Consider the following 17,014-nt stretch of genomic DNA (forward strand, 5'->3'; position numbering starts at 1 on the left):
GGAATATAAACAGTTCAAAACTTTTATATAAAAAATATTTGACCACTTCATTAGATCAGTCTCGGAAAAACGAATTCAACGATATATTGCACGCCCAAAACGGATTTACGAAACTCCCAAAAAATCAAATTTAATGCGGACAGACGGGATGTAACGCATGTACGTAATGCGTTACAACACTGTTGAGCCATTTACGCGTGTAACGCATTCCGTAAATGCGCAACAGTGTGCAACGCATTCACGGAATGCGCAACAAACCCCTTCCCCACGTGCAGCGCACGCGCCTGGCACAGCCGCAGCAGTTTTTTTTTCTGTCACCTGCCCGTTTGTCTGCCAGCCGTTTACAAAAAAAAATGTAACCCCCTTTCCTTTTACTCCCTTCTTTAATAACTCCTTATTAATTTATTATTTTATTTTTATTATTATTAAATTAATTAACATTTAATTAATAAATTAATCAAAATCAAAATAATATGATTTCTTAAATCAGGGAGTAGCAGAAAAATACCAGATCAGCCATGGGTCCTTGTGCAAATTTTAATCATAATTATTCACATGCATAATTATTCCATGAATTTTAATTAAAACAATTTTTAAAAATTCATAACAAATAATCTATAAATCACAAAATTATGAAAAAAATACCTAGTCAATCTACAACACTTGTAGAACCCAGATCAGTAGTCAAAATCTCATGCAAAAATTATTTTGAATTAATTCATAATTAAATCCAAATAAACTTGCAAAAATCATAATAAATCCATACATGCATAAAAAATCTGAAATTTTTTATATGAATCTCTATATGCAGAACCTAGCTCTGATACCAATGGTGGAATTTACGGATGAGCGGAAGCGTGAAATAACAATTTATTCCGTAAAATCCATATACCGAACATATAGAAAAACGTATAAAAGGAAAAACTGAGGAATCGAAACCATACCTCGTGAATCGAAGCTTTATAAAATTGGAGTGCTAGCAGTTGCTCCTCAGTGTGTGAAGCACTCTACCGATATCCACCAAGAACGATCTTCTTCGATGAACCTTTTATAAAACCGAGCTTTTATAAAATGGAGTTTTTGGGAGAGAGAGAGAGAGGAAGAAGATGGAGGCTAGGGTTTTCACAAAACCAAAATTATGTGAATAGAATGAGCCATCTCATTCTATTTATAGGGCTCTCCTAGGGTTTTATAATATATCTTTATATATATTAACCCCCACATTTTATCTTCATAAAATGCTTTAATAATAATTAAAACTATTTTAATCATTATTTTTTTTTCTTAACTATTTAGAAAATAATTCTCTCTCTCATTATTTCATCAAAGAAAATATTCTTTTATGGTGTGACCCTGTAGGTTCAATATTATGCCGGTAGTAGAAATAAATAATAATAAACTTTTATTAATTATTTACATGAATACTAAAATTCACTAAATATAATTAACTGATTAATTATATTTATTCTACATCGTGAGTGATGTTTCTCAACATATCGCGACTATCCGGATAATATGAATTCACTGCTTAGAATATCAAGAACCTGTCAGTGACTAGTTACCGTACAATGAATTCCTTCTACCCTTATAATATCCCGAATAAATACAAGGCATGGATCTCGTGTCAGACCTATCAAATTTAATCATATGATTTCTTATTCATAATGCAAAGTTCATATTAATACAAATTAGAAACTCCTTTCTAATTTCATACACTCTGTCCAGAGATTCCAGAACTCGCATACTAAGAATAACATAGGATATTCTCTTCCTATACTGGAAGGGGTAGATCCTCTATTGACGTTAACTATCTTTATACACAAATCCCTATGCCCAGAATAGACCTAATGGATGTCCTTGAGACTAAGGACTAAACCAAAGCACAGTTCATTATATATAAGATACCTTTAACGATCTCAAGTCTAAGAACACTTGTACAACTATCACTCAGTGAATAACTATTGACACGTGAGTAATCTCCATTAGTTGTTCAACTTATCGAGTCATGTTCAGTGAACTTATTCCCTAATAAGCACCTACATACCAGCTATAGTGTCACCACACAAATGCCTATGAGAAGAGACATCCTCCTGAAGGGAGCAAGCATAGTATGTATCAATCTTTGCGGATCCACTAACATCCGATTAGTTATCCTATGATCAGGAACTGTTTTAAGTCCAGAGTTGTCGTCTTCTAGATCTCACTATTATAATCTCATTATAATTCTAGAGCTTTACTCTAAACTATGGAACATCTTATTTAATACACTTTAAATAGATAAAGCCCATAAAATATAACAAGTCTTTTATTAATTCAAATGAAATCAAATAGGAATACAAGAAAGTTCTTCCTAACTCATCATACATGATTGGATTTACTGTTTCAAGAAAGATGGGGCTGTGATCTGACGTAGACACCTCCAAATTAACCAATTTTGCATCTTTGAATAGATTCAACCAGGAACCAGATGCTAATGCTCTATCTAATCTGATCTCAACCCATTTGTCTGTACCGTGCCCTCTCTCCCAAGTGAACGGATAACCAGTTAGCTCCATGCCATGCAAGTCGCACTCCTCTAACACTTCTTGAAAACCATTAATCAACCAAGCCGGGTATAACGGCCTTCCTCTTTTATCAGCTTGACCAAGAACATTGTTCATGTCTCCAATCAAAATCCATGGGTTTTGAAATTGTGAGTGCAGATGCCTAATAAGGTTCCAAGTAGACCTTCGTTTTGATCGATTAGGCTCACCATAAAGGCCCGTTAATCTAAACGAATGCCATCCCTGAATAGTAACCAACACATCGATATGGTTAGTACTGTAGGATTGGACAGTGATCTCATCTTTATTTCTCCACAGCATTACAAGACCTCCTCCCTGACCTTGACAGTCAACACCAAAAGCATCTTCAAAACCTCTTTTATTTCTAACATTTTCTGCTTTTTCTTTTTTACATAAAGTTTCACTTATGAAAATAATACTGGGCCTCTTTTGGATTGTTTGATCCTTTAGGAATTGTAAAGCCCACGGGGTGCCAAGCCCGTGGCAATTCCAACTGAAAGTTGTCATAATCCTTGACGAGCCCGAAATTCGGAACCCGCCACAAGCCCGTTTTTTGACCCAATAGTAAGTCCATCTTGATCCATGCAATCATTCTCCGTATCTTGCTCTATCTCCATACTTATCATAACACTTTCTTTCCCATCACAGTCTGTTCTCCTCTTTTTATTCTCAAAAATTATGCTTTTTACACCTGTACTAACTTTCCCGCTTCCAGCATTTTCCTCTGAATTCAAACTCCCTAATTTTTCTCCCACCCTATCTTTCTGTTGTACCCTATCTCCTGTTTTTTGGCTATCATTATCTGTCACCAAGATTTCCGGAGCTGATACCTCTTTCTGAACAACTCTTGCCGGTACCGGAATTAGTCTTTCTCCTGGGTCGCCCGCTTCTGTTTCTGGACCATTGTCTTCTCCGTTCCTCAACCACTTTGATCCTATCAGATTATTTTGCCTTCTCAGCTGTGCTCGCATCCATGCACCGTATGGTCTAGTTATTTCTTTCTCTGGGGTGTCAAAAAGTTTGCTGCAGAATTTATCCGCATGTCCAATAATTCCACAGATGAAACAAAAAGTTGGCACGTGTTCATATTTGAATGTGATCCAGCTCCAATCATTACCAGATGTACGAATTTTCATTCTCCTTCTCAGAGGTTTTGTGATATCTATGGCAACCATTATTCTCATATATTCTCGCCAAACACCTTTGAAATTACTAGGGCATGAGCTGATGTACCGACCTACCTGGTTTCCAGCCTCCTTCATAATTCTTTCTGACATAAAGCCTGGTTTAACATCATGCACTTGAACCCATAAATCCATTGTATCTAACGAAACACACCTCGGGTTCATGTTGTCATTCATACGACCAAATAACAAAGTTCTACGATTGAAAGACCATGGGCTCCCTTCGATCACCCTATTCAAATCAATAGTATGATAAAATTGAAAGATGAACAGATTGGCATCTATATTTTTGATATAGACTCATTTTCCTGGTTTCCACAGAGATGCTAAGATATGTTGCATTGCTGTGAAATCTAAGGGTCCCTCTGTTAAGAATTTCCCCACCAGACAAAGTTTCGGATCCCCTGTTAACTGATGGCAAATAACGTTGTCCACTCCCACCTCTTCCACATCCTAACTTATTTCAAACATTGATTGAGTAATGTTTTCCATTGACATAATGTGGAGGAAAAAACGATAACAGAACTAACAAAGTTTTTAAGAATCAGAAGCTAAAATGACAGAAATAACTTACTTATACGATCAAACCATGGCAAAAGCCAAGACATTTCATTCACTTAATATATAAACTAAAACCCAGGTATCATATCAGTCACATGTTTATTAATTTTGATCACTTAATTTAACCCAATATAATATATAGCAAATATAATTGATATATTTATATGTAACCCATAAAATAATTATTATTATTAAAAATAATAATAACACATAGCTTGCACTTTCTTCCATAACTTGCTGAAAATGTAAAACATTTCAAATCGTGGCCATTTAATCTTTCTTCAACATGTTCGTTGTAGTATTGGTTAGATCAGGGAAAATATTCTATAGTTGCTAAGAATCTGGCCTGAAGAAATGATCCTGGCTCGTAGTTCTCACAAATGGAAACTAATGATTTTGGCTTCTAGAGGCAGTGCAAAATAGTATTTAGTATCATAGACTTGTGCTTACATGTGCAAATAGTGACCAAATCGATTTTTTTTTTCAAGCTAATGAGTTATGCTGGAAGTTTGTATTATCTTGCACTTTCACAAATAATTGTATGCTATAGAGTATTACTACAAGTTTAGAAGAGGATATTAACAAGCTTTAAGCTTGGTTTACTATCTCTGAAAGAACTTGGTACATTGATCACTAATCAATCTTAGTTCTTGGTATAGTCCCTGTGAGTTTCAAAATCTGCAAGTATTACAGCATACTGCAAAATTAGGCCTAAAAGTCCACCATACATGCTCAAATGCTTTTGAATTATGTACAAGATGTAGCAAAATAGGCTTGTCTTATAATTTAAAAAATGAACTTAACTGTACATGGATATTTAATATAGGATCTTAAACAAACTTATGGTCCTATGTTTGTACCAAACAACCAGCTTCACTATCGAAATTCTGTGCCCGGGAGCACTTGACTTCTTTGGACTCCTAGGTCGTGCGATAACTTATCACACAACTGCAAAAATTTTATCCATCGTCAGAGGCGGGTAAAATGTATGTACATTATTGTACAAAATGTGTGGAAAGGGAGAGAAGTTTACCTGTCTGTACTCTTCCACGTCTCCAAAGGTTTTACTAACTTCCACTACGTACAAAGATGGGCTAATTTCAAACACCTATTACAATGCACATCACATACATTATGTAAGAACAAGATACTGCCAATGTTTTGAGCTGCTAAGTAAATTAACATAACTTAGGACTTGGGTTTGAAAACCAACCTCTGCTGCAACTGAAAGACTCGCAGCGCTTTTGTGATCTTTATGCAATTGTACCACTTTCAACTGATCATAATAAGACATGCTGATTAGTTATTTTCATGGCAATCTAGTTGAGGTTCAATGATTAGAATATAGCTTAGATTTGTAGTGTGCTATTTAAAGTTTTCTCTATTGATTTTACAATAGCTATTGGCTGTTATTTTTAGGAATTTGGATGGTTCAAACGTGTTGGCAAAAAAAGATGATTGAAAGAAATATAAAGGCTGAACTACCAGCTCAATGAACTAACCTTTCCACTTTTCTTTTGGACTCCAAATCCCATCTGCGTAACTATGTCCTCAATCCTCTCAACCAATTCTTTTGGGGAATGATGAGATGTAAATCTGATCTTCCTTTCAGAAACATCCTAAAGAAACAAAAAATAGTGTAAATTTAATAACTACTCATATTTACCAGTCCTTTTGAACTTCACAGTAAGTAGTACAGTTCAATAGTCATTTAACCTCTTTCTCAAAGAAGCCTGAAAGATCCAGGCTCGAGGACATTCCGATAAGCTGAAAGGCATTGATTAGGGTGGGCAAATCTGTATCTTTTTCAGTTAAGGGTGACTGCAACATTGAAAAGTTGTCTCATCAGTGGTACTCAAATTAAACAGCAAAATAAGAACGGTCAACTGTTACCTCAGGGAGTGTATCCTGAGACCAGATTGTAAATTACCTCATGTATCGTCAAAGCTTCATCATCTATGGATATATCTTCATCTTCCTCAGGATTTGCTGGAGTATAGTTTTGCTTAAACCATTCATCTTCTTTAATTTCAGCCATTGTTATCCGGGTACGAGGATTTGGATCAAGAATCCTCCTTATCAACTTTTTAGCTCCCGGGGACAGCCCTTTGGGAAAATGTACATCCCCCTTGAATATCTAAAATACATCAAGAGAAGTTCATTCAGAATTTTTTAAATAATAATTGATAATTGCATAAGAGGTTCATGTAAAATAAGCATCATAATTCTCTTATACCTTCTGATAGAGAACTGCAAGATTTCTGTCTTCAAATGGTAGATACCCCGTGAGAATTACGTACAAGATGACACCACACGACCAGGTATCAGATGTCCCGCCATCATAACCTCTGTTGTGGAGAATTTCAGGAGCAACGTAGTTGGGACTACCGCAGGTTGTATGTAATAAACCGTCATCCTAATCAGCAGATAAGAGGTAATTAAGCACCTAACTAGAGTAAACGATGTTAACTTAATTAAGAATGCAGAGGAAAATAGAGATTGCATACTCTAAAATGTTGAGGTAGCGCACTAAGACCAAAATCAGAGATCTTTATGTTTCCTTCTGCATCAACAAGGACATTCTCTAGCTGCATGGGAAGACGATGAGTAAAAATTTAACAACTAAGACCAATATTTTGGAAGCTGGGTCATTTTTTTTGAAGAGTGCAGCTATGAGAAGGATAATACCTTGAGATCTCGGTGAAAAACACCTCTATTGTGGCAGTAGCTAACACCGTCTACTAATTGTTGAAACATTTTCCTGCCTGCATCTTCGGACAGTTTACCTTTGGATGCCTGAAAGGCAAGGACAAGCGCAAGATGGATAGGTCAGATGTGAACAAACCAGTTATAGTTGAATCCAGACATGCAAAGGAAAGATGCTTACGATTCGCTCAAACAGATCACCACTATCCACATATTCAAGGACCATGTAAATCTTGGTTTTGCTTGCAATCACCTGCTTATTAATTACCGTGAAGAAAATCAGTAGTCAGTAAATACGAAAAACAGCACAGTAGTTAAACATTTCAGTTTCAGAAAATTTATATTATTTCTGTATATTCGTAGATCTTCCATCTCCAAACATATTGAAGGAAGATATGATTAGGTAGTGAAGATGCTTGCTGTCATTACTTACTATTACAAAAGACATGACAAATTGACAACTGAAGTTTTAAAAGTTCGGAGTTCTTTAAAGAAATATTTAAAATTGAAGTTGTAATTTCCACTTTCTAGAGCTTCCAACAATATTTAGTTCTTGTTCCTGTGTTCAGAAGCTCAGAAATTAAGCTTGAATGCTGGATGCAGGTTATATTCTTCGATGTCATATCCCCTTAGATTATGCCTCTAAATTATAATAGTAACTTTACGTTAACAAATTTTTAGCTGAAGGTAATAATCGAGACTCTAAGACCGGTGTTCACTGCAGTGTAGATCACCCGAATTTTAATCAGTCAAATGACTTAATATATCTGGTTCACCGAAAAATGAGACAAGAACTTTCTTGATCAAATGAAACAACAAACATAGGGTCCCTCTACCTCTTCAATCCCATGCCTGTATCTGTAGCAGGGAGCTGTATATTTGCATTTTCTTGCTAATTTTGATGTGATTTCTACAGCCTCAACATTCATAGGTGGCCCTACTAGAACATGCATCAACTGGAAACTCTGATAATTTGTTTTAAAATCTATTTATATTGGTCGACATCTTAATGAACATAAGGCTATAACAAGCCCAATCTTGAGTTGCAAATATGTGCACCCAATCTTGAGTTGCAAATATGTGCTTTACATGATGCTGGTAAATTCAGTTAAGAACTCCAAAACAATATAATACATTAATATGACAAAATGGATTAAGATAAGTATATCATATGTCCAATTTAGAAGTATCTTTTCTTAACTTGAGGTTTTGTGGATGTATTGTCCCCATAAAAAGAGGAATCTACTTGGGGTTGGGCTAATGGAGTTGAAGAAGTCAGTAGATACTGTAACAAACCTTAAAGCAAAGAATGGAGTTTAACTACAAGTCCACTCCAATCATAACTTTCTTGAAGCAATCATTGATTATTATATCATAAAAACTGTAACTGTTATATTAAAAATATTTAAGTATTATACGGAAATCAAATCAAATTAAACATACTCGGCGCCTAGATGCCTAGTAGGATATACAACTAACCGTTAGTGACTAAAATTAAATCAAACATACTGGTCACCGAGTAGGATATACAACGAATGTTTGACCGAGTGTTTAAAAAAAATAACCCATGATTAGGCAATCAGATTTAATATAGAAAATTTAGATCATTTGTTTAAGAATTGGTATCATCTGTCTAACTAAGATTCTGGAGAAATTTTAGGGATACTGTTATTAATCAGATTTTCCAGATTTAGTGAAAAAAGATAAGAAAGAAGAGAATAGAGAAATAAACCTCATGTAACCGCACCACGTTTGGATGTCTGAGTAGCTTCAAGGTGCCAATTTCCCTCTTTATCTGAAAAATCCAAACAATGCATAAAAATTAATAATCACACTTTGTTTTCTAGTAGTGTTCATTCCTCTATCTCACAGTTCTTTCCTCTGTAACGTCATTTCTCAATCTAGAAACTTCAGTCAGCTTGCATCTCATGAACTCCACACAAAAGCTCATCACACATCTTATGCTCATCTCATACTCTAAGCGAGCGAGATATAATCGATATGTTTATTCACTTTAGGTTTGTTAAAAAACCAGAAATACTCGATATATTTATTCGATTTATCATTGTAAAAACAACGCGGAAAAATCACATCTTATCGGATATCCCCGTTTAATTTGTTTTTTCGTAAACATAACAATGCGGAAAATTCTAGCACTATTCCGAAATCCAAACACCATTGACATACAATCCTATCATGTTTTCAACAATCTTGAAATCAAATTCACCTCTAACATCATCAAAATCAATAAAATTTTACTAAAAAAATCAATTTTTTTCAAAAAAACAACATGATTACAACCCAAACTCAACAAACAAGATATAAATAAAATGACCTGATCAATGATCCTCTGATCAACAATCCGGGTCTTCTCCAAGATTTTAACAGCAAATGAACGACCATCATCAACACTCTTAGCAAATTTGACTTTTCCGAAATTTCCTTCTCCAAGAGTCCTTCCTAGTTCATATTTCCCCACTTGCATTCCCTTTTTTTGCTCTTCTTTCTTCTCCTTCCTTGCAAATATCACCATCACCAATCACTCTCTTTTTTATAGATACAAATATTATTGTATCTATAAATATTTATGTAGCAACAATATAATGGACTCTCCTTGTAATGAAAAAAGATGTCTCTGTTTAGCTGCTGTTACAATAGAAGAAACAGAGGCTTCAAGAATTATAAGGACTGGCAGTTAGATAATACATACAGAATGAAAAGAGTGGCCTCTTCAATGCATGAGCATATTTATATACAGAGAGACACAACTCACAAGTATTTGTATGTTGTTGATATGGAAAAATATACAGGTGGTTATGTTGATTATATAGACTATTTGAAAAAGAATTGTAGAGAGATCAAAATGCCACAAATTTTAGGAGAAAGTGATAATTAACGAAAAAGAAAGAAAAGATAAATTTCTACTTTTCATCAACTCCATATGTTTTTTTCTACCTCATTATTAGCAGTAAATCCAACTATATATTTACATATTATTATATTTTTATCTTTATCAACTTTTATCCAATTATAAAATTATGTAAAATATTAATTTAAATAAATATTTACTTATTTTATTTATTTATAACAATTATTCAAGATAAATTAGTCAGATGGTTCAAATTTGGTGTTAACGTATGGTGTGTTGTGTTCAATGTTGATTGTTGAATGATACTATAGTCAAGATTAAATACTAATTATCCCGCCAAAATATAGGAAAAAATAAGACCGAATCATATATGTAACACGAATAATGTTATATATTGTCAAAAGTATTTTAAAATGACATGTGACGATATTTTATTAGTAAAACTCGTATTAATATCAATATACACGGAATTTATTTTATTAATTAGAAAATAATCAATAACATGAAAAAACACTTAACAATTTTTTATGCGTGACGGGACGAAAGACTGAACTCGTTTAGTTGACCGCTTCTTTATTTTGATTCGGGTTCATAGTTTATGCCTAGCCTTTAATTTCTTTAAATTACCTTTTTTTATTGACCCTGCAGCTGGAATCTGACGTGTTGCGAGAATATGAGATACCTAAGCTACAACAAGATTTATACTAATAGTTATGCCATTTTTAGATTCGTGCAGATTGCTTTTACTTTATAAAATTATTGCTAAATATGAAAATTTTATATGATATTAAAATATTAAATTCTAAAACTCCAAATTAATACGTTCAAAACAAGAATTTGGTATGTGGTGAGAATTTCGATCTTTAGCAATTGAAGAAGACACGTCAGTAATATCTTGAATCTGGACTGATTCTGGGAATATATACATTTACAGTTAATATTGATATTATTGTCAACAAAAGTTAACATTAATATTAGTAATTATCCAAATTATACGATACATGTTAAAGTAGAATTAGATTTATATTAAATCATCTAATATCTCCTAAATTTACATTCCACGAGTTATAAAGTTAGTGATCACTACAATAAAACAAGACTAAATACGTAAATACAACCGAAATCAAATTCAACTGAAAACGGTTGAAAATAAAGGTGCGGCTAAATACGACCGAAATCAATTGTATAAAAGTCTGGTATTATTTAGCGCGGTCGAATTTGAATTCGACCGAATGTCGGTTGAATTTACCCTTGCCATAAAAATGGAGGGAATTTTCCCACCTATTGAAATATTGGGCACTCCTAAATACAATCAATTTCGGTCGAATTTAGCCATTCCCGTATTTTTTCCAATTTCGGCGCCAAAAGAGGTGGAATTTTCCCGGTTTGTTGTAAAGTACACACTCCTAAATACGACCGACGGTGGCAGAAAATTAAATACGACCGGCTGGAGTGGAAAATTAAATACGACTGATGTTTGTTGAAAATGTTTTAAGACCGATTTCAGTTGTATTTAGCCGCTTCCTATTTTATTCTGGATTCAGTCGAATTTAGTAGCTCTAAATACGACCGTGTTTCGTTTTATTTAGTCCCTTCCTTTTTTCTTCTGAAATCGGTTGAATTTAGTAGCTCCATTTTGGCAACCCTATTGTCCCTTTCTCTTACCAGCCGTAATCATCCATTTTCTTCCCTATCTTCTCTCCTTTTCCACCCAATTTACATTGATGTGATCATTCTTAATCAGCAAGTACGTATAATAGTCTATTTTCATTTATTGTTGTGTTTGTATCTTTTCTTTGATATAATTGCATTACTTTTATACATATAACTTGAATTTGTTGATAAATATTAATTGTTATTTACTAATTTTTCCAATAGGATGATAAATAGTGTAAAATATTGATATTGATAGTGGTTAATAATTATATGTATGTGCGCATTTGTAGATGGTATCCGATCGTAGTTGGATTAGTCGTAACCGCTTTAATGAGTCAAAATATTTAACGGAAGAATATAAAGCCGGTGTGGATAGATTCATTGAATTTTCTATAGAACATAGCGAAAAAGAAGATAACGGTCTTATAAAATGTCTGTGCCGAGATTGTGGAAATAAGTAATTTAAGAAGTCTAGTACCGTGAAAAATGATTTGTATCGATATGGTATCATGCAATGGTATACTACATGGGATTGTCATGGGCAGAAAAATATATCACAAGTCGAGGTTGGAACGAGTTCTGGATATAGAGACGATGATATGTATGATACACATGATGAGGATGATTTTGATGATTGCGAGGATTTTGAGGAAGAACCAAATGAAACGTCAAAACAATTTTAGAAGATGGTGAATACCGCTTCTGAACCAATTTATCCAAACAATGCCAATTATACAACATTGGAGTTCTCAATGAAGTTGCTTGAGTGGAAAAATAAGCATAATTGGAGTAACAATGGCTTTGATGACTTGCTTCTTCTCATTGGATTAGTACTACCCGATGATCATAAATTGCCCGAAAAGTACTACAACATGCGGAAGATGATTAAAAGATTGCATATGAAATATGAGAAAATTGATGCTTGCGAGAATGATTGCATGTTATTTTACAAAGAGCATAGTGGCAAGACAAAGTGTGATATATGCAATGAAGACAGATACCAGAAGCAGAAAGATCCTAAACAACAGAAGATTCCACGAAAAATCTTGCGTTACTTTCCTATTACCATGATATTGCAGCATTTACTAATGGCCGAGACTATTGCAAAAGCTATGAGATGGCACCATGATAGAATTCCAGTTGAAGGTGAATTAAGTCACCCAGCGGATGGAGATGAATGGAAACAATTTGATCAAAGATTTCAAAGATTTTCAAATGAGATTCGAAATGTAAGACTCGGGCTCTCTACAGATGGATTTTACCCCTTTCGCGACAAGCACGTGAAGGAGTATACAGTATGGCCTGTGGTGGTTGTTGTTTACAACCTTCCTCCCTCTATGTGTACAAAGGCTCCATATATGTTCATGCCTCTTCTTATTCCCGGACCGACAGATCCGACAAAAGACTTACATGTTTATCTTAGACCTTTGATTGATGAATTAAAAGTGTTGTGGCATGCCCGGGTTGAAACATATGACATGAAGGCGGCACTTTTATGGACGATTAGTGACTTTCCTGGACTTGCAATGCTTAGCGGGTGGTCCACCAAAGGTAAGTTATCATGTCCAGTTTGCATGGGAGAAGTAAAAGGTAAACAACTCAAACATGGTGGCAAAATAAGTTTTTATGGCACTGCTCGATATTTTTTGGAGTCAGATGATCCCCTACAAAGGAGTACTAAATTTGGAAGTGTAGAGACACGATCAGTTTGTGCTAGACATTCAGGGGGCCGAGCCAAGGTGATGTGTGAGCAGATATAGTTTCCCCCTCCAGGAAAGTCACATAAGAAAAAATAAAGGGATTACGGGGTGAAACACAATTGGACACATTTTTCTCCATTTTTTGAGCTTCCATATTGGGAGACACTTAGCCTTCGTCACAATATTGACATTATGCACACAGAAAAGAATGTCTTTGCTAATATTTTCTACACAATTCTTGGTGATGGAAAGAAGACGAAAGATAACACAAAATCGAGAAAGGATTGTCAAGAATTACGTGTACATCGTGAGTTGTGGATTCGAGGTGATGGCACTGAACCACATGCACCATACACACTTTTAAATAAACAAATTCATAAGTTGTTCAAGTGGATTGAGTCATTGAAACTTCCAGATGGCTATGCCTCAAATATATCTAGGTGTGTGAATTGGGCAAAAAATTGCATTCGCGGTATGAAATCACATGACGACCATATCTTCATGCAAAAGTTGTTACCTATAGTTTATCGTGACCTTCTTCCGAAGCATGTAGCTGATCCTATCATTGAATTATGCAACTTCTTTCAAGATTTATGCTCTTCAGTTCTCAAGTACTCGGATTTAGAAAAAATGGAGAAAAATATAGTGAGGATAATGTCCAAACTTGAAACCTTCTTAACTCCTGGTTTTTTTTAATCCTATGGAGCATTTGCCACTACATTTAGCAACCGAGTGTAAGTTGGGTGGGCCGGCTAATGGGCGTTGGATGTATTTTATTGAAAGATATTTGCACAACTTGAAATTAAAAGTAGGAAACAAAGCTCGAGCGGAGGGTTCAATGGCACAACACTATATTGAGGAGGAATGTGTACACTTTTGCACGTCGTATTTTGATTCCAAAAAAGGAATAATGCATAATAAATTACGAAGAAATGAGGCCCCTCGAATGTTTCATGATGACAATTTGTTAGAAGTGTACACATATCCAATACATTCTAGTCTACGGACTAAAGATAAAATGTTGAGTGGTGATGAATATGAACTAGTGGCATACTATGTTCATATTAATTCTCCGGAGGTTACAAAGTACTTGCGGTAAGATATTTTTAGTATTACTTTTGTATTTAATTTAGTTTTGTTAGGTCACACAACACTGTAGAAGGGGGTTGAATACAGTGTAGAATACAATCAAATCGATTTAAAACACAAGTAACAGAAAACAGATGTATTCGATATAATAAACTCTGTTATAATGGAACTGCTCTCTCAGTGATAAACAAATATCACGAGAGCTGCTAGGTTACAATATATGATCTTCTCGATGATCGTAACTCTTATAGAGTAAACCTATGTCTGTGTTTATATAGACACACAGTTACAAGATAACTTCTAGTTGATATGGAATTTAATTATGTCTCCTAAAATATATCAACCAGATATCTTATATAATTCTTCTAGTCCTCTAACTCTTTCCATGCATATCTTCTTCTTGTCTTAGTCTCGATCTTCTTTCCTGTGAATCAGCTTCCTTCCTTATCTGTTAGTCCTCCAGTACTTAAGTTCTGATATCCATCTTCTGATATTATCTTCTGATAATCTAAGTCCTGATATCCTTAAGTCCTGACTTCCAGTAAGTCATGATTCCAGTAAGTACTGATATTTACTGTTAGTTAAGATCTGAAAACTAAACATGAAACATATTAGACATGACATCTCAAATATATCCAACACTCTCCCCTAACTTGTAAATTATGCAAGAATGTACAAGTTAATAGATTTGATGATGTCAAAAACATTTAAGTTCAAATGTAATAAGAGTTTAATAAGACTATTAATTACAACTTACAAAACATCCAGCTTTACCAATATCACTGAATCAACCTGAATCCATAATGATTCTTAACAAAATCATTTATCAGATTATCTTCAGCTTTCTTCAGAACTTCAGCTAACTGTGCTTTGACCTGCATCAGTTCTTCTTCCTTACTATCACCAATTTGATAAATGGTTGCTCTGAGAGCTTGAATGGATGTTCTTTCAAGTCCATCACTAAGTCTGATAACCTTAGGATGTGAAGAGTTTTTATTATAACATAAGCATCTTCCTTTCAGAATAACTTCCACCTTAGCAGAATTCTTCAGCGTAGGAATTTCTCTTCCATCACCTTCAGTAATCATTGGACTGTAATGAGAAGTCTTTGTACCAGAGATTCTGAATAGATCTCTTATAGCCTTCAAAATTTATTATGACCATCTTCTTGTAACATCAGATTTTACTTCCAGAAGATAGTGAATATGTTGAAGTTCTCTGATAGACTTCTTTAATACATCAGTATCAGATAATCTATAAGTCCTTCCATCATTGAGATATAAGATCAATTTCTCTTTTAGATTCTCCTTATCATGAGCATCTATCACAACTTGAGCAGACAACATCTTGTCAAGGTGCCTTTGTTTGATTTGTTTATATGGTTTGTCTGTCAATATGAAAGGATCTCTTAGAGTAACCTCTACTCCTGTTTGAATCTTCTCTTCATCAGAACCTAATACAGTTCTATCTCTAGGTTGCTTGGCTTTCAACCCAAATGTAGCAAGTTGATTAATCATGAGATTGGATTTTGGTTCAACTGGAGTAGCTTTCTTCCATAACAGCTTCTTCTTATCAGCAATTGTCATTTTATCCAAATCAACTTGAGCATTGTCAATAGTTGATGTCTTGATAGCTTGATCAGAATTTGTTATTTCTTATGTACCTTCCTGTCCTTTATTCTGAATAACAACTTGAGCAGTGTCAGAGGTTGTTTTAGAATCTTCAATTATCTTTCTTCTTTTCAGAATTTGAACAGTTTCATCTTCAACAAGATTATCATCAGATACTTGAATCATTTTACACACTGGTTTCATCAGAGCTTGAGAAGTTTTCTAGTCCAGTGACATGGTTGGTTCATAAATTTTTCTTTTCCCTTTTTTTTGGGATCACTCTCAGTCTGTGATCTAGTCTTAAACTTTAAAGTTTCAGAATTTGACTTTTCCATGATCACAATGCCTTTTTCCTTAGGCCTTGGATGTTTCTTTGTATCAGAAGCTTTAGACTTAGGATTTGTCTTCTCAGCAGCAAATCTAGCTTCTTCCTCCTTGGGAGTTTCTAAATCCATTCCTGGATTGTGTTTTAGAAATAATCTTCTTGCTATCTCATCATCAAGTGTCTGGATTTTAGGATCTTTATAATAAACAGTAGTCTGCTTCCCCTTTAACTTCAGAGTTTGCAATAACTTCTGAGAGTCTTCAGATCCTGACTGAATCAGAATATCAGAACTTGACATCAGACTTTGCTTATCACCACTTGACTTCAATCTTTGAGCATTCACAGCATCAAAACTTGACTTGTTCTGAATAAAAGATTTTCCTTGAACTTTTCTTTGACCTCTGCTCTTTTCAGAGTTTCCCTGGTCATCACCTTTATCATCCTTTTTCTTAGTTCTTGAGTATGTGAGCATTTGGACTTAATTACCTTCTCCCCCTTTTTGGCATCATCAGGATGTAAGAGAGAAAGAAGAAGTTCAACTGAAGATTGGATTTCATCCAATTGAGCTTTCTGAGAAGCTTGATTAGTCAGAACCTCAGCAATTTGGGCATGTTGCTTCTCTTGAGTTTTCTCAATGGTTGCAACTTTTTTAGAAATAGGTCTGATATACATGTTCTTGTCAAGCTAGTTATGTAGATTGAACTTATCAGCTTGTTCCCTGAGTGTATCAACCTTTTCATGAGTAGAAGT

At 34.5% G+C, this 17,014-nt stretch overlaps 2 protein-coding genes across 2 annotated transcripts; one reads left to right on the plus strand and one right to left on the minus strand.

Moving 5' to 3' along the window:
* Nucleotides 1-4,988: 4,988 nt before the first annotated feature.
* LOC141678100 (CBL-interacting serine/threonine-protein kinase 1-like) lies at nt 4,989-9,830 on the minus strand. The gene is made up of 12 exons (XM_074484338.1): nt 9,351-9,830; nt 8,748-8,810; nt 7,197-7,268; nt 6,998-7,105; nt 6,817-6,897; nt 6,546-6,725; nt 6,240-6,446; nt 6,026-6,130; nt 5,812-5,928; nt 5,523-5,585; nt 5,343-5,417; nt 4,989-5,257 (listed from the first exon to the last, which is right to left on the minus strand). The coding sequence occupies exons 1-12, from the start codon at nt 9,546-9,548 to the stop codon at nt 5,186-5,188; spliced, it is 1,341 nt and encodes a 446-aa protein (XP_074340439.1). The 5' UTR covers nt 9,549-9,830; the 3' UTR covers nt 4,989-5,185.
* Nucleotides 9,831-12,226: 2,396 nt separating this feature from the next.
* LOC141680549 (uncharacterized) lies at nt 12,227-13,936 on the plus strand. Its single transcript, XM_074486744.1, has 2 exons — nt 12,227-13,091; nt 13,443-13,936. The coding sequence occupies exons 1-2, from the start codon at nt 12,227-12,229 to the stop codon at nt 13,934-13,936; spliced, it is 1,359 nt and encodes a 452-aa protein (XP_074342845.1).
* The last annotated feature ends 3,078 nt before the right edge of the window (nt 13,937-17,014 follow it).

This window comes from Apium graveolens, chromosome 8 (assembly GCF_009905375.1).
Source record: "Apium graveolens cultivar Ventura chromosome 8, ASM990537v1, whole genome shotgun sequence".
Lineage (NCBI taxonomy): Eukaryota > Viridiplantae > Streptophyta > Magnoliopsida > Apiales > Apiaceae > Apium > Apium graveolens.